This window comes from Oncorhynchus clarkii, chromosome 3 (assembly GCF_045791955.1).
Source record: "Oncorhynchus clarkii lewisi isolate Uvic-CL-2024 chromosome 3, UVic_Ocla_1.0, whole genome shotgun sequence".
Taxonomy (NCBI): domain Eukaryota; kingdom Metazoa; phylum Chordata; class Actinopteri; order Salmoniformes; family Salmonidae; genus Oncorhynchus; species Oncorhynchus clarkii.
Window position 1 is genome coordinate 32754633 of NC_092149.1, and position 23164 is coordinate 32777796.

General features: G+C 42.6%; 1 protein-coding gene across 1 annotated transcript in view; it reads left to right on the forward strand.

Moving 5' to 3' along the window:
* Positions 1 to 10090: 10090 nt before the first annotated feature.
* LOC139393481 (myomesin-3-like) overlaps positions 10091 to 23164 on the forward strand; it is an 80498-nt gene continuing 67424 nt past the window's right edge. The window contains exons 1-2 of the mRNA XM_071141984.1: positions 10091 to 10332; positions 14300 to 14426. Of these exons, the coding sequence (XP_070998085.1) occupies positions 14320 to 14426 (107 nt within the window). The 5' untranslated portion in view covers positions 10091 to 10332; positions 14300 to 14319. The remainder of the gene's footprint in view (positions 10333 to 14299; positions 14427 to 23164) is intronic.

Here is a 23164-nt window from a genome sequence, read left to right on the forward strand (position 1 = left end):
AGTTCAGGGCCCATATTCATAAAACATCTCGGATTAGAAGCACTGATCTAGGATCAGGTCCCTCAGTCCATAATATTGTGTTCAGTCTGATCTAAAAGGCAGATCCTAGATCAGCACTCTTACTCTGAGATGCATTATGAATATGGGCCCTGAACTTGTATGATATCATACAGTAGCTGTGCAGCACGTTCCATTCAAACGTGTCATACTGCTAATAGATGAATTCGCTGGCTGTTCTTGGGGAACTTTTTTCCAGGAGTTTCCTGACTAAGCTGGAGTCGGAAATCTAATTTGACACCAGCTTTTCTGCAGTGAGAAACTGGAGAGGTTAAACATCACTGTAATAATTGAATGGATTTAATTGCTCATAAGCATAAAGTTGGTGACCGGACTGGAGGGGAACTTTATTCATGTGGTTCTGCTGTCCAGAAGGGGGTTGTAATGTTCATTGTTGGAAGGATTGGACCAAGGTGCAGCGTGGAAAGCGTTCTTCATCTTTATTAATGTGAACCAGCAACAAAACAATAAAGAGTAACAAAACTAACGTCCAGCTTTGTAGTGCAAAAAGGCTACAATACAAAAACAAGATCCCCACACACAACAGGTGGAAAAAGGCTGCCTAAATATGATCCCCAATCAGAGACAACGATAGACAGCTGCCTCTGATTGGGAAACATACTAGGCCAACCTAGAAACGAAAAATTAGAATGCCCACCCTAGTCACACCCTGACCTAACCAAATAGAGAAATAAAAGGATCTCTAAGGTCAGGGCGTGACAGGGGTCTTGCCTCCAGACTTAATTTGGACATTTTATGGCCACAGTGTGCAAACACACACACACACACACACACACACACACACACACACACACACACACACACACACACACACACACACACACACACACACACACACACACACACACACACTGTCTTACTATAAGTGTGAGGACTTTTTAGGGACCAACAATTGATTCCCATTCAAAATCAAATGTTTTCCTAACCCCTAATCCTAACCCTTACGCTAACCCTAACCCCCTATCCTTAACCATAATTCTAACCCTAACCGCCTAGCCTAAAATAGACTGGCAAAATGTCCTCACTTCTTTGAATTTTAGTTGGTTTACTAATCTTGTGAGGACTTCTGGTACTCACAAGTATAGTAAAACGTGTACACACACACACACACACACACGCACACACGCACACACGCACACGCACACATACTATAGGCTATAGACTTAGGCTATACGAAGTGCATGCTCGGAGAAGTACAGGGCAAAGTTATATTTCTGAGAAAATGTACTTTCTTCCTGAGGTTTTGCATTGCTGGGATGGTGTATATAAAACTAGGCTTCACTGCATTACCAGCCTGGTCACCCATGACACAAGTCAGTATTCGACGTCCATCCATGTCTGAGGATGTCGGGAGATGATGTGGAAACCGGCCACTAGGGGCAACAATGAGTGCTCTTACCTTCAAGTAGGCATAAGCATCTGCCTCTGATTCCAAAGGTTGCATGTTTGAATCTTTTGGATAGAAAGTTGTTTTAATTTTTTTTAAATTAAGCCTATCCCAAACCTTAACCCTTACCTTAACCATTCAGGGGTTAATGCCTAACCTTAAGAATTTGGAGGTAATGCCTGAACTTAACCCTAACCTTAAAAATTCAGAGTTTGAACTTAACTTTAAACGTTTAGAATGCATTCCAAATGTGATGTTTGAGAAACATAGATTAATGTCTAATTCTGACGTGAGACTTTGAGAGCAGGTAGCATTACACACTACAATGGATAGGCTATCACAATCATGAGCCCTGGCCTGCCCTGCTCTTGCTGATGTAAAAACGTTTTGTGCTGCCTAACCAATGGCTGTGCTGTGTATGGGGACACTTCAGGAAGTCAAAGGCTTCTTCCAAAAATTATGCTTTATTTTCCCAAATATTACAAATCTGTGTGCGCAGACTAGGCCTGTCGATGTCCAGGTCAGTTTGAAAGGGAGAGCAGGAAGATGAGAAGGAGGACAGGAGGTAAGCTTGCTACTGCTATAATTGATGTGAATAGAAACAATATGGTTCATTGCCCATAATGAAGCTATTTATCAGAGTTATAGACCTCACAGTAAGCCATATTCAAGTAATTTACATTTTCAATTAATTTACCACTTACATTACCATGAAGTGGGAACCACGGAGATGGAAAGCACATAGGTGCTGAAAGTAGGTTCATTCAAGAAGGCCTAATTAATTTAATAAACAAATTAGGCACGTTTGGGCAGACTTGAAACAACATTTTTAACAGAAATGCAATGGTTCATTAGATCAGATTTAAACTTTGCACATACACTGCTGCCTACTAGTGGCCAAAATCTAAATTGTACCTGGGCTGGAATAATACGTTATGGCCTCTCTCTTTAATTAACAAATAAAAAAATCCCCATCAAAATTTTAAGCTAGAGATATCGTTTTTTTTTTGCATAGGCTGCGTCTCAATCCACCACATCCACATCCTTTTTCGGCCTTCCGCATCTGTGGTGGAAGACTTCCTGATAATTGACCAGGAGACTTCCTGATAATTGGTCTCGTCACAAAAATGTCTGTAGCGTCCGAACGGTTTGGCCTACTAACTAACATGACCACCCTGTGGAAACATGAGACTCAGGAGCATGATGGTGTTCCCCGTTTTGCTCTAAAATTCCAAATCAAAATTGTAAATGATCCATGGTATGACCATCCTAAAACAATTCCATATGTTTGCTTAGTAGAACCCCCCCCCTTATGTTAAAGAAAATGGCTGAAAGCATAGGCCTACCGCTTGTTACTTTAAGATAAAAAATAAATGATGGACCTGATTATATAAACCGATCTATAACGACGCTTTAATCCACAATGCTTTATGCTACAAACAACGTGTAAAATGCAGGGAAAGACGTGACTCCGATGCATATGGGATATCTTTGATTTAGCTCTAGGACATTTAGAGGCTGCGCTACAACCTTCTATTGCCGACCACACAAAAAAAAATGTACTTTGCATGGGAAGTAATGTGTGATTCTGTCACTATCAATTGATGTTCAACATTTCAATAGGCTATTAAACAACATACTAACTCCAAATCAGTCAGGAGCAAGCCAGGTAGCCTAACAAGGAACGGACGTGTTATTTAGGCTATATTATTATTATTTCAAGGCTATAGCCTGCCATTTAAAATATATATTGTGAAACATTTGTGACACGCTAGAGGCTGGCAGGAGTGTTCAGCATTTCAACAACACATCACCAACAGCACTTCAACAGCATGCCTATAAATGTAGCATTTAGGCTCTATAAAATTAAGGGAGGAAATGTGAAAAATACTTAGAGTTAAATAATAATTCAACGGAAAAATGCCTTATACAGTACATTGCCTTTGAATTCACTTTTAGAAACACGAGTTTGGCCAGTATCTGGTTTGAGGATCATGCGGTGTGCATGTACATGCAGGCCTACCTGATGATATGCAGCTGCTGTGTTAAAAAACAAATGGCTTTTTCTTAAATTCGTTGATGATCAGATACTTCAGTTGTAACTGGTTCTGTTGAGCTACATTTTTTTTTTTTACAGTTGTTAGAGACCTTTAGCACGGTTCCAAACTTAGACTATCCTCTTTCTTTAAACAACAGTCTGTATACAAATTAAAAATGTAGTGAAAATGTAGTGAAAGAGACTGCAATCATCCTGACAATGCGAGAGGTGGAGTAAGGATATGGGAAACTGTCCAGCCCCTTGGCGGGTATTGCAGACTTTTATTCTTACTTTGACTGTTTCCCTTTGAACAGATGTCAAGACTATTGAAGCTGTGTTCACTTGCAACAACACTCTGACATTGTCACGTTCTGACCTTAGTTCCTTTTTTATGTCTTTGTGTTAGGTTGGTCAGGGCGTGAGTTGGGGTGGGTAGTCTGTGTTCTTTTTTCTATGTTATATTTCTATGTGTTTGGCCTAGTATGGTTCTCAATCAGAGGCAGGTGTCGTTCATTGTCTCTGATTGAGAATCATACTTAGGTAGCCTGTTTTCCCCATTTTGGTTGTGGGTGTTTAATTTCTGTTTTGTGTCTGTTCACCTGGCAGAACTGTTTCGTTTTCGATTCGTTGTTATTTTGTGTAGCGTTCAGTTTTTTCAATTAAATTATGACCAACACTGCATATTGGTCCGATCCTTCTTACTCCTCCTCAGATGACGAGGGATATCGTTACAGACATAAACTCCACCTTATCTGTCAGACATTCCCTCTACACATCCTCTCCTGCCTTCTTCTCTCCATACCCAAGAAGAAGAGAGAGAGAATTGCAGTGATGACCCTCTGGTCTCCTCTAACATACAGTATTCCCGAATCTCCATGAACTTTCTCAGCGGATCCCAAAATTGTTTTTTGAATAAAGTGCAAATTGCATTTCAAACTGAATTGAAAAGTGTCACCGCCTGCTCTCGATCAATTGACGCAGCGAGAGTTTTACTCACTTAGAAATTATTTTCAGGTATTAATAACCTGATGTTAGCTCGTACTGACCCTATCGAAGGATAATGATTACATCAACCTCTCCTCACAAACGAAACAGCCAGGTGGAAAAGCCAGCATTGTATTTTTCAAAAAGTGCAACAAGGAGACGATGGATGGAAAATAAAGAGTTCATCTAAGAGAAATACAGTTCCTAATACTTTTTTTGCTCTTTGGTGTTTCATAACTTCTTACATATTACATAAAAATTACTTAATAGTTCCTTTGGGAGTTGAACTCAAACCTTTTGTTCCAAATTTTGATGGGCTCACTTAGCATATTCTCTGATCTGAGGCAAAAGGCAGCCTCTCAAAAAGATACAGCTTGACGGGGTGGGCAAACTCAATTTTCTTTGAAGTAATGAAAATCTTATCAGCTAGCGTTTGAAGACTTTGATGGGCCTAAACAAGGGGAACGGGTACATTTTGGTATCTTTTACAACACACTATCACCCCAATAGTCTCTCTTGGCAGTGGCTAACTTTTTTTCTACTTCCGCACATTAGGTTCCGCTCAGATAAGGTGGACCAATTAAAACCAAATCAAATCAATTGTATTAGTCACATGCGCCGAATACAACAGGTGTAGACTTTACAGTGAAATGCTTACTTACGAGCCCCTAACCAACAAAGCAGATTCCCCCCAAAATATGGATAAGAATAAGAGATAAAAGTAACAAGTAATTAAAAGAGCAGCAGTGAAATAATAACAGCGAGACTACATACAGAGGAGTACCGATACAGAGTCAGTGTGCGGGGACACCGGTTAGTTGAGGTAGTGTGTACATGTAGGTAGAGTTATTTCAAGAGAGCAGTGGTGTAAAGAGGGGGAGGTGGCTAGATGTTCATATTTTCTTTGACTAGATGGCTTGGGGGTAGAAGCTGTTTAGAAGCCTCTTGGACCTAGACTATGACTATGAACAGTCTATGACAAGGGTGGCTTTAGTCTTTGACAAATTTTAGGGCCTTCCTCTGACACCGCCTGGTATAGAGGTCCTGGATGGCAGGAAGCTTGGCCCCAGTGATGTACTGGGCCGTCCGCATTACCCTCTAAGTGCCTTGTGGTCGGAGACCGAGCAGTTGCCATGCCAGGCAGTGATGCAACCAGTCAGGATGCTCTCGATGGTGCAGCTGTAGAACCTTTTGAGGATCTGAGGACCCATGCCATCAGCGTGGCGGATGTGTTGTTACCTACCCTTACCACCTGAGGGCGGTCCGTCAGGAAGTCCAGGATCCAGTTGCAGAGGGAGGTGTTTAGTCCCAGGGTCCTTCGTTTATTGATGAGCTTCAAGGGCACTATGGTGTTGAACGCTGAGCTGTAATCAATGAATAGCATTCTCACATAGGTGTTCCTTTTGTCCTGGTGGGAAAGGGCAGTGTGGAGTGCAATAGAGATTGCATCATCTGTGTATCTGTTGGGGCGGTATGCAAATTGGAGTGTGTCTAGGGTTTCTGGGATGATGATGTTGATGTGAGCCATGACCAGCCTTTCAAAGCACTCCATGGCTACAGACGTGAGTGCTACGGGTTCGTAGTCATTTAGGCAGGTTACCTTAGTGCTCTTGGGCACAGGCAGTATGGTGGTCTGCTTGAAACATGTTGTTATTACAGACTCAGACAGGGAGAGGTTGAAAATGTCAGTGAAGACACTTGCCAGTTGGTCAGTGCATGCTCGCAGTACACGTCCTGGTAATCCATCTGGCCCTGCGGCCTTGTGAATGTTGACCTGCTTAAAGGTCTGACCTGTTTAAAGGTTACTCACATCGGCTGCGGAGTGCGTGATCACACAGTCTTCCGGAACAGCTGATGCTCTCATGCATGTCTCAGTGTTATTTGCCTCGAGGCGAGCATAGAAGTAGTTTAGCTCGTCTGGTAGGCTTGTGTCACTGGGCAGCTCTCGGCTGTGCTTCCCTTTGTAGTCAGTAATGGTTTGAAAGCCCTGCCACATCCGATGAGCATCAGAGCCGGTGATGTACGATTTGATCTTAGTCCTGTATTGACGCTTGGTCTTTTTGATAGTTCGTCAGAGGGCATAGTGGCATTTCTTATAAGCTTCCGGGTTAGAGTCCCGCTCATTCAATGCGGTGTTAGTGCCAGCCTCTGACTGTGGTGGTATGTAAACAGCTATGAAGAACACAAATGAAAACTCTCTCGGTAGGTGTGCGGTCTAAAGCTTATCATGATATGCTTTACCTCTGGCGAGCAATAGCTGGAGACTTCCTTAGATATCTTGCACCAGCTGTTATTTACAAAAATACATAGTCCGCCGCCCCTTGTCTTACCAGATGCCGCTGTTCAATTTTGCCGGTAGCGGCAACATTATGTTCAAAATAAGTAAAAAAATAAGTTACAAACAACTCAAATAAACAAACAAAAAAAAACACAATCAGCTGGGGGCACATATAACGTCTGCCTTCTTCTCCGGTGCCATCTTACTTACTTTAGCTTTGCACCATTGAAATATATGCATGGCTCGTTGCTAATGAACTTTTGTTCTGATCTGACAGTTTGATTGAGGAGCAAGCTGGACTCTGTTTCTCACACAGTTGCCTGATATGATGGCAAGATGCCAACTTTGCCCATGAAATATAATGCTAATGCTAAATTGATGTCTTTCAACAACTACAAAAACCAACACACAGGATGAGAAGCTTCATGTCTGGTAGCCCATGTTTGGTAAGTTTATTAGGTTGAAGATACAGAGCAATTTTTGGTTTACAAGCGAAAAAGACATGTTCGAGTAATGTTCGTGCACCCTCTCATCTAAAAGCCCCCTAGCAGATAGCTGTATACAGATGCCGGGATCTTGACAAACTTAGCAGTGAGCGAGTCATTACCATGAAAACACACAAGACTGATGGCTATAACTATGCTCAACAAGTATATTATTCTTCTGGTTTTAAGTAGCTCCATTTGTGATACTTTACCTTGCCTCGTTGGCTTGTTAGCTTGCGAGGTAATCAACCCTCAAAAGACATCTGCGACGTTGTAATGTCGACAATAACCATCTGATTACCCGTTTTCTGACTTCCATGAACTGCATCTGAATTTGGATGTGATCGTATTTACTGCCATGCAAACAAACCGCTTTCTGATTCGGAACTGTGCTTGCAACTTTTCATGACGTAGAGGGGAAATGGGTCTTTGCACTGGCAGTCAGTGCCGTTTACGATGAGGGACGACAATAGTGTTTTCCATGAGCATGGCCTTATTTCTATTACAGCATGTTGGATAACTGTCATTCATATTCCATTCACCCAGTTCAACGTAACATCGAGAGGTTTAGGCTACTACATGATACTATAATTTTCCTTGTACCCATCATGAGGTCGCTACAACCTAGCCTATGAATTTACAACGTAGGTTCACACAGGTCGATTGAAACAGTTGAGATGACAGACAGTGACACATGGACAGATAGTGACACGTTCAATACCGTCTTTCACACTCTTACCTGCATCTAGCATATCTAGGGTGTAATCATTAGTCCAACAGTTGCAAACAAGAGTTTCTATTGGACAAATTCAGGTATTTTTATCGCCGTTTCGATTGCTTCCGTTTCAGAAACGTTTTCAACAGAATCAGTGGAATAAATACACCCCTGATCAAAAGAGCCACATTGTATTCCTTCTAACTTCTATGCACTCTCCTCCTCTCACCTTTTCCCTTCGTTTGTGGACTTCAGTGAACAACACATCAGCTGTACGTGACCAGGCGGAAAAAAAACTTACACAGCCTACATCGTTACACACAGCCTACGTCGTTACACACAGCCTACGTCGTTGTCCCCATGTTAGCTAAAGTAACGTCCTAGTCAACATAGCTAATATAACTCATGTGTTAGTAAACCTGCTACAATCATGCAGTAACGTTACAGTTTATAGTCAGTAAGCAGTTACACCAGCGGGCTTGAGGAAGAGGAGGATGTGGAGTGCCATGTCGACAGCGGGTGGGTGTCATATTGGAGAGAGTTGTAAAAGAGGGGTCTCATTAGAATGTCCAAATAGTGGCATTTAACCATTGTAGCTATACAGCATGCCACTTTAAGCTGACATGTTAGTTAAGTGTCACCTAAATTGATGTGTCACTTGTATGTCACTATAATGGTGTATTTATAACATTACTGACTGACTGATCACTGATTTGTACGGTAAGTGGAGCTAGATTCTCCATTACAACAGGAACTAATACAGCTGGTCTCTTCAGCTGCTTTGTTCTGGCAGGGGCAGTCCAGTTATTCTTAGTCAGACTGTCACTGGTGGTATATGATGAGAAGAGGGGGCTGGCAAGTCCAGCTTGCATTGTTTACTGATATACCAGAGGCAGGTGTGGACAGTAAATGCTTTAAATAACCCCCCAACCCGGCACACAAAGAGATGGCCTTGGATGAAGCCTCTTAGTGTCTTTTTAAACCCTGTCACATGGTATTGAACTAACACACACACGCATACACTAAAACACATGCATACGTGCATGCACGCGCAAACACACACACACTAGAGCTGGGATGATAAACCAAAAATGATCGACACCGACCATAGCGATCACAGGCATTTTGCTGATATCGTTCAGCAGTCAAATGTTATAGTGAAATAGATTTTTGTCCATATCACCCAGCTGCCGTCTCTCTCTCTCTCCGGCCAGTCTGAGCTCCATGTTTAATAGTGTAGAACAGTGTGCAATCTTCAAGGACTAATCAGAGATCACTGTAAAAGGATAAAAGGAGACAGAGAAGGGGGGGGGGTGAGGGAGGAGGGGAAGAAAGAGAGGAACTTGGATCAGGGGAGAGACAAAAGTGAGTGAGAGGGGAGGGTGAGTGGAGAGGGGAGGGAGATACAGGCAGGAGAGGGGGGTTGATAGAGAAAGAAATCAAGGACGGAAAAGTAGTCTGCGAGATAAAGGGAGAGGTTTGAAAGGAGGAATGTCATGACTGGATCTCAGGTGCGAATACAAAACACTAATAACCCTTGTTCTTTGAGAGGGTGTTCAAGGCCAGTCTTTCAATAGAAGAGACCCAGGCTGTTTTATCTAGGCTCTGTCTTTACCCATCTCGCCCTTGGTCTCAATTATGAGGCAAGGCCATTATGGGGCCAGATGAAGAGGAACATGGACTAGCCCCCACCCCCCATTTTCTGTGAATGTTCAACTACCAATAGGTTTAAGATGATTTTGTTTTATAGACACGTTCACCATATAAAGTCAACCATATATTCACACTCATGCCAACCTGACAGTTACTGATCAGACAGTTGGTGGAATACCTTAGGCATCGTTTCCCCTGTGGTCATTCCAGCTGCTGCTTTCAACTGCCTAGATCATACAGTCCACTCAACCCTCAACCCTATTGTGTTGTTCTATTGTTGCTACTGTGGCATCCTTGGCCGCAGGTCTGCAGTGCTGACTGTAAGTCTATCTGGCTGGATGGCATTGGCCGGTGTGGGTGTGGGTGGGGGTTCGGGGTTTGGTGGTGGGGGCACCGGAGGGGACGTGTCAGTAGTCTATATTTACCACCTTGAGTGCATTGTGTTTGGCCACATTCTCTTCGTGAAGGACACTTTGTGTCCAGGTTCACCTTCACTGCTCATACAGGGAGAGGCAGAACGAGGAGCACCGGAGAGAAAGAATAGAGGTACTGTAAAGACAGGTGAGGCAGGGAGATTAAGAGAGAGAGACAGCAATTGAGAAAGACAGACAGTGAAAGGTGGACAGGGGACAGAGAGAGAGAGAGAGAGAGACGTGTGTCCTTCATGCTCATCTTGAGGGCCTGTGGAGTATAACCCTTTCTTCAAAGACAAACGTAAGTGGCTTTTTAATTCACCCTTACGGTACACCGTGATGTCATGATGTAATCACTTCCTATTTTCTTTCCAACGGAGTCTCATCCACAAGGACGTGTTAAGGATACATTGCAAGGGTCATAAACTTCACATGAATATATAGTGAAAACCAGTACTGGGAAAGTAACCCAATGACAATTAGCGTCTGGTGACTTATTAAGTAAGGGAGAATGATGGACTTTTAATTAAGCCAATGGCAGTGGTGCAAAGTACTTTAGTAAAAATGCTTTAGAGAACTACTTAAGTTGCTTTTCTTGGGTATCTGTACTTTACTATTCATATTTTGGATAACTTTTACATTTACTTCACTACATTCCTAAAGAAAATAATGTAAGTTTTACTCCATACAATTTCCCTGCCGCCCAAAAGTACTCATTACATTTTCAATGCTTAGCAGGACTGGAAAATAGTTCAATTCACGTACTTATCAAGGGGACATCCCTGGTCATCTCTACTGTCTCTGATCTGGCGGACTCACTAACACATGCTTCTTTTGTAAATGATGTCTGAGTGTTGGAGTGTGCCCCTGGCTATCCATACATTTTAAACAAAACAAGAAAATGGTGCTATCTGGTTTGTTTATTTGAAGGAATTTGAACTTATTTATACTTTTACTTTTCATGCTTAATTATTTTTAAGTATATTTAAAACCAAATACTTTTAGACTTTTACTCATGTATTATTTAACTAGGTGACTTTCACTTTTACTTGAGTCATTTTCTATTAAGGTATCTTTACTTTCACTCAAGTGTACTTTTTCCAACACTGGCCAATGGGATGGCATATGTGTTTAAAAAAATGTTTGACTCTGTTTCAGTGTTTGTATTATTTCTTAATTTTTCCTCAAATTCAGGTGGTTGAACGTCATCCTCTTCCTCCATGGAGTAGCCTCAACGGCCTCCATATGCAAATAATTCATGTTACTATTACGCTGAGCTTTGCATAGTCTAGGACATTTCCCTTTGTCTCCACAAGAAGTAAGACAAAAAAAAACAGAACTTGAGAGTGCATAACTATTCACCCAATTTTAGTCTTCTCTGACCAGAGTACCTTCTACCATATGTTTGGAGAGTCTCCCACACGCCTTTTGGTGAACACCAAACGTGTTTGCTTATTTCTTTCTTTAAGCAATGGCTTTTTTTCTGGCCACTCTTCTGTAAAGCCCAGCTCTGTGGAGTGTATGGCTTAAAGTGGTCCTATGGACAGATACTCCAATCATATCTCAAGCTGGTTGAGTGTCAAAAGAGTCTCTACGTTTGGCAGCCTTCATGGATATGAGTTGAAATTACTCTCTCAGGACGATTAGGTAAAGCCCACATGTGTTGTTCAGACAATCCATGATCTACCAAATAACAAATAATTCATCCCCATGTTACTTTGTCTTTTCTCATCAGAGAGTTGGACTGTGCAGTCTACTCAAGACATAGGGGAAATTGCATTGTGAGCAGAAAGAACATTACTCTCCACTTTCTCCACAGGGGTCCAGGTATCCAGGCACGCACCAGCTAAGACAGATGCATTTTAATACGCTGGAGGTTGACCTTTTTACCACCTGTGCACAAACAACCCTTTAGTTTTGCACAACAATGAGCCGTGAAGGGAAACCAGTGGGGATGCTATTCTGCTGAAGCGTTTGCCATCAGCCGCTTGCTAACGTCAGACCAGCAGGCTCACTGCAATGTCATTCAAAGCATTAAAGCATTAGACACTAGCCACTCGCTAACGTTAGCCCAGGTCGTCCAATGTAATTCGAACAGACCAGAAGGAAAAACAAATGAGGGTGTTTATAATGCTAACGTGCTAACACTGGTGACAGTTGCTTGTGGGGGTGGGTGAAGGAAGTTATCACTCAGGCTCTGGCCTGGTTCTGTTGGTTGTGCGAGCTGCACTGTCGGCCTCCCCCAGAGCAGAGAGTGATTAATGACTGCTTGGGTGGCAGGCAGCGGCATGGTGGCAGACCTGAACTAATGAATTATAACTCGCTCAATGGCCCACAAAGGGCCAGTTCATTTAACAGAGGCCCGAAGCACACCTTTCTCCACGTCAGCTGCACCTGTCTTTACTTCAAACACAAAACAACGCATTGGATATGTGTTGTTGTTGTGCTAATACGATATTACAGGTTTTGGATGCATTTCCATTGACACCTGGCTATTTGAGATCAACCATGAGCATAATTACTATGGTCATAAATGTACATATTCCTCACAATGAAAGTGAAAAGAGATCTCTGTAGCGTTCCTTTGCGAGTCTCCGACATGTCATCTCACAGAGTGGTCCTACTGTTTTTTTTATTTTTTAATTTCACCTTTATTTAACCAGGTAGGCAAGTTGAGAACAAGTTCTCATTTACAATTGCGACCTGGCCAAGATAAAGCAAAGCAGTTCGACAGATACAACGACACATGGAGTAAAACAAACATACAGTCAATAATACAGTATAAACAAGTCTATATACGATGCGAGCAAATGAGGTGAGAAGGGAGGTAAAGGCAAAAAAGGCCATGGTTGCAAAGTAAATACAATATAGCAAGTAAAACACTGGAATGGTAGTTTTGCAATGGAAGAATGTGCAAAGTAGAAATAAAAATAATGGGGTGCAAAGGAGCAAAATAAATAAATAAATTAAATACAGTAGGGAAAGAGGTAGTTGTTTGGGCTAAATTATAGGTGGGCTATGTACAGGTGCAGCAATCTGTGAGCTGCTCTGACAGTTGGTGCTTAAAGCTAGTGAGGGAGATAAGTGTTTCCAGTTTCAGAGATTTTTGTAGTTCGTTCCAGTCATTGGCAGCAGAGAACTGGAAGGAGAGGCGGCCAAAGAAAGAATTGGTTTTGGGGGTGACTAGAGAGATATACCTGCTGGAGCGTGTGCTACAGGTGGGAGATGCTATGGTGACCAGTGAGCTGAGATAAGGGGGGACTTTACCTAGCAGGGTCTTGTAGATGACATGGAGCCAGTGGGTTTGGCGACGAGTATGAAGCGAGGGCCAGCCAACGAGAGCGTACAGGTCGCAATGGTGGGTAGTATATGGGGCTTTGGTGACAAAACGGATTGCACTGTGATAGACTGCATCCAATTTGTTGAGTAGGGTATTGGAGGCTATTTTGTAAATGACATCGCCAAAGTCGAGGATTGGTAGGATGGTCAGTTTTACAAGGGTATGTTTGGCAGCATGAGTGAAGGTGCTTTGTTGCGAAATAGGAAGCCAATTCTAGATTTAACTTTGGATTGGATATGTTTGATATGGGTCTGGAAGGAGAGTTTACAGTCTACCCAGACACCTAAGTATTTGTAGTTGTCCACGTATTCTAAGTCAGAGCCGTCCAGAGTAGTGATGTTGGACAGGCGGGTAGGTGCAGGTAGCGATCGGTTGAAGAGCATGCATTTAGTTTTACTTGTATTTAAGAGCAATTGGAGGCCACGGAAGGAGAGTTGTATGGCATTGAAGCTTGCCTGGTGGGTTGTTAACACAGTGTCCAAAGAAGGGCCAGAAGTATACAGAATGGTGTCGTCTGCGTAGAGGTGGATCAGAGACTCACCAGCAGCAAGAGCGACCTCATTGATGTATACAGAGAAGAGAGTCGGTCCAAGAATTGAACCCTGTGGCACCCCCATAGAGACTGCCAGAGGTCCGGACAGCAGACCCTCCGATTTGACACACTGAACTCTATCAGAGAAGTAGTTGGTGAAACAGGCGAGGCAATCATTTGAGAAACCAAGGCTGTCGAGTCTGCCGATGAGGATGTGGTGATTGACAGAGTCGAAAGCCTTGGCCAGATCAATGAATACGGCTGCACATTAATGTTTCTTATCGATGGCGGTTAAGATATCGTTTAGGACCTTGAGCGTGGCTACTGTGCAATGTTAGATGATACATCCTCCTCCCTTCATCCCTCTCTCATCTCTCCTACCTCCTACCTCCACAGGTGTTGGTCAGGGGTTCACCATGGCAACCAAGACGCTGATGACACGGGTCCAGGAAGAGCAGTCCCACCAGATGTCCCATAGCATGGCACTGGCCTCGCAGATCAAGAAGAAAACCTTCACCTCCAGGTAAAGACACCCTGGCACACACACCCTGCTTCATCATCATACCATAGATCATGTTCATCCAATGCTTTTTATAAAAAATTAGATAGAATAAAGAATTTCCAGAAGATATCTAGTTGAATATGGTGCTCTGTATATACACTATATTTTACAAAAGTATGTGGACACCCCTTCACATTAGTGGATTCGACTATTTCAGCCACACCCGTTGCTGACAGGTGTATAAAATTGAGCACAAGGCCATGCAATCTCCATAGACAAACAATGGCAGTAGAATGGCCTTACTGAAGAGCTCAGTGACTTTCAACATGGCACCGTCATAGGATGCCACCTTTCCAACGAGTCAGGTCAACTGTAAGTGCTGTTACTGTGAAGTGGAAACGTCTAGGAGCAACAGAACGGCACCAGTATATTTAAGTGCTGAGTGCTGAAGCGCGTGGTGTGTAAAAATCATCTGTCCTCGGTTGCAACACTCTCTACCGAGTTCCAAACTGCCTCTGGAAGAAATGTCAACACATTAACTGTTTGGCGGGAGCTTCATGAAATACGTTTCCATGGCCAAGCAGTCGCACACAAGCCTAAAATTACCATGCACAATGCCAAACGTTGGCTGGAGTGGTGTAAAGCTCTCTGCCATTGGACTCTGAAGCAGTGGAAACGCGTTCTCTGGAGTAATGAATCATGCTTCACCATCTGGCAGTCCGACAGATGAATCTGGGTTTGGAGAACGCTACCTGCCCCAATGCATAGTACCAACTGTAAAGTTTGGTGGAGGAAGAATTATGGTCCGGGGCTGTGAAGGTAAATCTTAACTCTACAGCATACAATGACATTCTAAACGATTCCGTGGTTCCAAATTTGTGGCAACAGTTTGGGGAAGGTCCTTTCCTGTTTCAGCATGACAATGCGCCTGTGTACAAAGTAAGGTCCATACAGAAAGGATTTGTCAAGATCGGTGTGGAAGAATTTGACTGGCCTGCACAGAGCCCTGACCTGAACCCAGTCGAATACCTTTGGGATGAATTGGAACACCAACTGCGAGCCAGGCCTAATCGCCCAACATCAGTGCCCGACCTCACTGATGCTCTTGTGGCTGAATGGAAACATGTCCCCGCAGCAATGTTCCAACATCTAGTGGAAAGCCATCCCAGACAAGTGGAGGCTGTTATAGCAGCAAATGGGGGACCAACTCCATGATATTGGAATGAGATGTACAAAAAGCAGGTGTCCACATACCTTTGGTCATGTAGTGTATCATACACTTACTTTATGGAAAACGGCTTGCATGGGAGTAAAGTACAGTCAATATTGCACCATCCAAGTATTACTGTATGTTACCTGATATGTGCATAGCTAGACAGATGAAAAGTGCTCTGTATATAATGGAGCCCTGTTTTGTTGTGGGATGACATTAGAGCTTTTAAATAAGGACATGTAGCCAGTCGGGCAGTTATTGTGAGGTCATTGAGACAGCAGAGCAGTGACGCAGTGTGTGTCCGGGAGTGTGTGTGTTCGCTTAAGGACAGTATTAGAGCTACACTCACGTGCACAAACACGCGGTACACACAAGTCCATGTGGAGAAAGTAGCCTTTGCATTACACTAATATACTGTATGCAGGCATACACATTCACATACACATGTCATTGAGACCCTCTCCAGAAAGAGAGACACGTTGCCGCTTCTATTGATTTACCTACGGATGGGCAGTCAACCTTGTCTGCCTCTCCCTGCCAAAGTCAGCCTTCAATCCCCAGAACAGCCCTAACTCACCACAGAGTCACCCATGCTCATATAAACACACACCAACCAACCAACATTGACTCAAAGTCTGCCCACACAAATTCTGCACACACATGTACAGACAGATGACTCACAGACACACACATGCTTTAAATAACCCCCCAACCCGGCACACAAAGAGATGGCCTTGGATGAAGCCTCTTAGTGTCTTTTTAAACCCTGTCACACGGTATTGAACTATCTTAACACACACACGCATACACTGCATACGTGCATGCACGCGCACACACACACACACACACACACACACCATACCATTATGTGCATGGCGCAGTTAGGCTACCTTTTTACAGGCTCCTAAACAATTGTGCTATTGTGTGTTTTTTTGCGTTAATTTAAATGTATTTTTTGTACATACTGCTTCTGCCACCATCTCTTATGACCGAAAAGAGCACCTGACGATAAACACAAGGAAGCACATTAGATGTGCAGGACAACAGTCTGTTGATGGCTGTAGATTTGTGATTTGTCTGTTAGCATGGAAATAACTGAGTTAGCAGGGAGCTAATGTGACCAATACAATTAGAGCATGCAAGCTAACTCGTTCTCATAGCAATAATATAGAGAAGTTCCCACTATCTAACAGATACTGTACACATACACAGTATAGTTGTTACGGGATTTTTCCGTCGAAGGAGAGCAGGACCAAAATGCAGCGTGGTTGAAATTCATGTTTGTTTTTAATAAGAAAACTATACATGAATAAACTACAAAAACGTAAAACCCGAAACAGTCCCGTGTGGCACAAACACTGACACAGGAGACAATCACCCACAAAACCCAACACCAAACAGGCTACCTAAATATGGTTCCCAATCAGAGACAATGACTAACACCTGCCTCTGATTGAGAACCATATCAGGCCAAACACAGAAACAGACAAACTAGACACACAACATAGAATGCCCACTCAGATCACACCCTGACCAAACAAAACATAGAAACATACAAAGCAAACTATGGTCAGGGTGTGACAATAGTGGTTAGTGATCAAATCCCCGAGCTGACAAGGTAAAAATCTGTTGTTCTACCCCTGAGCAAGGCAGTTAACCCACTGTTCCCCGGGTGCCGAAGACGTGGATGTTGATTATGGAATCCCCCCACACCTCTCTGATTCAGAGGGGTTGGGTTAAATGAAGAAGACACATTTCAGTTGAAGGCATTCAGTTGTACAACTGACCAGGTATCCCCCTTTCCCTATATACACATCCGGAGATATACACTACTGTTCAAAAGTTTGGGGTCACTTAGAAATGTCCTTGTTTTTGAAAGAAAAGCAAAAAAATGTGTCCATTAAAATAACATCAAATTGATCAGAAATACAGTGTAGACATTGTTAATGTTGTAAATGATTATTGTGGCTGTAAACGGCTGATTTTAATGGAATATCTACATAGGCGTACAGAGGCCCATTATCAGCAACCATCCCTCCTGTGTTCTAATGTCACGTTGTGTTAGCTAATCTAAGTTTATCATTAATCCTAATTGATCATTAGAAAACTCTTTTGCAATTATGTTAGCACAGCGGAAAACTGATGTTCTGATTAAAGAAGCAATAAAACTGTCCTTCTTTAGACTAGTTGAGTATCTGGAGCATCAGCATTTGTGGGTTCGATTACAGGCTCAAAATGTCCCGAAACAAAGAACTTTCTACTGAAACCCATCAGTCTACTCTTGTTCTGAGAAATGAGGGCTATTCCATGCGAGAAATTGTCAAGAAACTGAAGATCTCATACAATGCTGTATACTCCCTTCACAGAACAGCGTAAACTGGCTCTAATCAGAATAGAAAGAGTGGCAGGCCCCGGTGCACAACTGAGCAAGAGGACAAGTACATTAGAGTGTCTCGTTTGAGAAACAGACGCCTCACATGTCCTCAACTGGCAGCTTCACTAAATAGTACCCGCAAAACACCAGTCTCAACGTCAACAGTGAAGAGGCAACTCCGGGATGCTGACCTTCTAGGCAGAGTTCCTCTGTCCAGTGTCGGTTCTTTTGCCCATCTTAATCTTTTATTTTTATTGGCCAGTCTGAGATATGGCTTTTTCTTTGCAACTCTGCCTAAAAGGCCAGCATCCCGGAGTCGCCTCTTCACTGTTGACGTTGAGACTGGTGCTTAAAGCTGCAATATGTACATTTAGGGCGACCCGACCCGATCTGTTTCTTTGAAAGCAAGTCTAAGAAGCAGCAGATCTGTTCTATGTGCACTATTTCTATGCTTCCATTATGAAGTTTTGTTTTTGAGGCTTTTATTTTAGTTTTTTTACACCAGCTTCAAACCGTGTAAAATACAATATTTTTGCAGTTGAGACACAACATCATCATAATAATAATATTAATAAATTACAATTGTAGAATGCTTTTCATTAACAGATGTAAATCACAAAGTTCTTTGCATTGAGAGCAACCATTAAAATAAAAAGGCTTTAAAAAAGGACTATAAACTTTCAACGATGGTTTAGTACTATACAAGATACAGAAAATAATGAAGGAATCGACAACGACAAAACAACAGAACTCTAAGCTAACATATAAGACCAACAACAGACACCACATGCTCTTGAATATAGGGTGGGTAATTTCAATTGTAGAAATATCATTCATATATCCTGTCCCTTCAGACCACTGCAGTTTAGCTGGTACACCATTGAAATGTAAATTGAATTGAACATTTCACTTCTAAATACTACCACAAATATGGCATCCGGTCCACCCACCATTAAATGTCAATTTCTGTTCTATTATCTATATTTCTATGATTTCAATAGGTTTCTTGTGGAGGATTGACAGTATAATTTAAAACAACAGACATTCCAATTCAAGTCAACATTCTCTGTTAAGTGCCCTCTTATACCCCTATAAACAGTAAGGAGAACACTTGCTGTTTGGGAGGCAAGTCAAGACAATAAAGTTGTAAGGCATCTTAAAGTAATAGGAGAGGTGCTAACTTTTGCTCAACTTTTATCCACAAGGGTCCATTACACTTTAACAAGAGCAACTACCGCTGCATATAGGAGATACTCTGATAAATAATGCTTGTATCAGGTCTTAATGTGGGCTGCTTGGCCTATATTCGGGGTTTTGAATTGCCCCACGCTACAACACATTTCTGAAAGTCTGAGTTTATTTCCCCCACAAAGTGAATACAGCCAGCTAATTTATGTAGCCATATTGCTTCAGGCACTCCTTTCAGAAAGAAAGTCTACTTGTGATGACAATGCAAATTGTTGTGACTTCCCGTTTTATTTTGTTTATTTGCTGGGACAGTTCCCCTTTTTCACAGAGCTCAGAGAGAGCAACTTCTGCTTTTTCCTTTGTTTGGTTCCTGGACTGTTCCGCAGCGTGCAGAGAGAGAGTGATAGGGTGTTGTTGAATAATGTAGCATTGAACCTAAGGCTGGACAATATCACTCTGGCTCTGGTCCACTAAGCACACACAGTAAATAGAGGCCTGCTCCTTCAGAAAAGTGTGTGGTTTCGATATTGATATCATTACTCCCCAAAATGTGGCTGAAAAACAACACGAGGGGGTAGAAAACGCACTAGCAAAACTTTACAGAGTTATAGTGTAAATTCCTAGATGATATGCTTTCAAAGGGATCAATATTAATGCATCTCTTTCCAATATTGAACAGGATACATGGGCATCCTATGAGATACACTACATGACCAAAAGTATGTGGACACCTACTTGTCCAACATCTCATTCCAAAATCATGTGGTTAATATGGATATGGTCCCCCCTTTGTTGCTATAACAGCCTCCACTCTTCTGGGAAGGCTTTCCACTAGATGTTGGAATATTGCTGGGTGGACTTGCTTCCATTCAGCAACAAGAGCATCAGTGAGGTCGGGCACTGATGTTGGGCGATTAGGCCTGGCTCGCAGTCGGTGTTCCAATTCATCCCAAAGGTGTTTGATGGGGTTGAGGTCAGGGCTCTGTGCAGGACAGTCAAATTCTTCCACGTCGATCTCAACAAACAATTTCTGTATGGACCTCGCTTTGTAAATGGGGGAATTGTCATACTGAAACAGGAAAGGGCCTTCTCCAAACTGTTGCCATAAAGTTGGAAGTACAGAATCATCTGGAATGTCATTGTATGCTTTAGTGTTAAGATTTTCCTTCACTGGAACTAAGGGGTCTAGCCCGAACCATGAAAAACAGCCCCAGACCATTATTCCTCCTCCACCAAATTTTACAGTTAGCACTATGGTAGCTATGGTTTTCCTGGCATCCGCCAAACCCAGATTTGTCCGTCAGACTGCCAGAGTCCAAACGACGGCGAGCTTTACACCACTCCAGCCGAGGCTTGGCATTGTGCATGGTGATCTTAGGCTTGTGTGCAGCTGCTCGGCCATGGAAACCCATTTTCTGAAGCTCCCGCAGAACAGTTATTGTGCTGACGTTGCTTCCAGAGATAGTTTGAAACTCTGTAGCGAGTGTTGCAACCGAGGATAGATGATTGTACGCGCTACGCGCTTCAGCACTTCAGCTGAGATGTTGTTGCTCCTAGACGTTTACCACTTCACAGTAACAGCACTTACAGTTGACCGTGGCAGCTCTAGCAGGGCAGAAAAGGTTGACGAACTGATTTGTTGGTAAGGTGGCATCCTATGACGGTGCCATGTTGAAAGTCACTGAGCTCTTCAGTAAGGCCATTCTACTGTCAATGTTTGTCTATGGAGATTGCATGGCTGTGTGCTCCATTTTATACCCCTGTCAGCAAACGGTTGTGGCTGAAATAGCCGAATCCACTCATTTGAAGCGGTGTCCACATACTTTTCTATAAACATAATCATGTAAAAAATACAAGTAAATAACTGTATTCAAGTAAGTCTTTCCAACATAGAACAAGCCACAAGAACATCCTATTATGTCAAATATACCAGTAAAAAGATGTAGGATCTTAATTTGAGCCAGTTTGCTACAGAATGAAAACAATTTTGCAGCAACAGGAAATGTGAATTATTTTGTGGATTATAATTAATAAACATTTTTTGTAGGGGTTGATACATTTTTTTATTTGGTCAGATTAAGTCAGATTTTTTTGGGTGGACATTATTAACTTTAGAAGCCTTTGTAAACCTCAAAGTACACTACATGTTTACATTTCCTGCCGTGCAGGAAAATTCTCAGCAACAAAAGAGTTATCAAATGACGATCCTACTGTATGGATTCATTAGCTGTCCTGTCTTCGAGATCTACCCAGTGGCTTTCACTGTTTTTCTCTTCACGCCTCGGAGACATTTAACAACGTCTTGTTGGTTGTACCGAGACAAATACACCCTCTGCACCTGGTTTCACACCTCCCTGTAACAGGGTGAAAATGAGCTATCCATCCAGCCTAAGGCAAGTCTATGGAATAATAGCTTGTTTACACAAGTACCCCAAGGACAAATTTGATCTCAATCTTTTTGTTCGTCCATCCAGATTGCAGACCTGCAGGTCAGTCTAATTTAATAACTCCAGATGAAACAGGAACAGTAGAAATCGGGCCCTGCTAAATATGAAGGCAGATTTGAATCGAGACAATGAGGGTGGCTGGCTGTGATCCCTACTAAACCCTCATTGGTATCTGCTGGGTATTAAGGGCCTTTGTGTGCTCATGTGGAACTGCTACTCCTCTGCCCACTGTTGTGCCACTGCAGTGTCGAATCAAATCAATTTGTCACACGCCTCGTAGACAACAGGTGTAGACTTACTTATCAGTGAATCAGTGAAACGTATACTTACAGTGAGGGGAAAAGTATTTGATCCCCTGCTGATTTTGTACATTTGCCCACTGACAAAGAAATGATCCGTCTATAATTTTAATGGTAGGTTTATTTGAACAGTGAGAGACAGAATAACAACAACAAAATCCAGAAAAATGCATGTCAAAAATGTTATAAAATGATTTGCATTTTAATGAGGGAAATAAGTATTTGACCCCTCTGCAAAACATGACTTAGTACTTGGTGGCAAAACCCTTGTTGGCAATCACAGAGGTCAGACGTTTCTTGTAGTTGGCCACCAGGTTTGCACACATCTCATTAGGGATTTTGTCCCACTCCTCTTTGCAGATCTTCTCCAAGTCATTAAGGTTTCGAGGCTGACGTTGGCAACTCGAACCTTCAGCTCCCTCCACAGATTTTCTATGGGATTAAGGTCTGGAGACTGGCTATGCCACTTCAGGACCTTGATGTGCTTCTTCTTCAGCCACTCCTTTGTTGCCTTGGCCGTGTGTTTTGGGTCATTGTCATGCTGGAATACCCATCCATGACCCATTTTCAATGACCTGGCTGAGGGAAGGAGGTTCTCACCCAAGATTTGACGGTACAAGGCCCCGTCCATCGTCCCTTTGATGCGGTGAAGTTGTCCTGTCCCCTTAGCAGAAAAACATCCCCAAAGCATAATGTTTCCACCTCCATGTTTGACGGTGGGGATGGTGTTCTTGTGGTCATAGGCAGCATTCCTCCTCCTCCAAACACGGCGAGTTGAGTTGATGCCAAAGAGCTCCATTTTGGTCTCATCTGACCACAACACTTTCACCCAGTTGTCCTCTGAATCATTCAGATGTTCATTGGCAAACTTCAGACGGACATGTACAGTGGGGCAAAAAAGTATTTAGTCAGCAACCAATTGTGCAAGTTCTCCCACTTAAAAAGATGAGAGAGGCCTGTAATTTTCATCATAGGTACACTTCAACTATGCCAGACAAAATGAGGGGGAAAAAATCCAGAAAATCACATTGTAGGATTTTTTATGAATTTATTTTCAAATTATGGTGGAAAATAATTATTTGGTCAATAAAAGTTTATCTCAGCCACGTTTCATCTTCAATTCCCTTGCTGATGGAAGGAGGTTTTCACTCAAAATCTCACGATACATGGCCCCATTCATTCTTTCCTTTACACGGATCAGTCGTCCTGGTCCCTCAGAAAAACAGCCCCAAAGCATG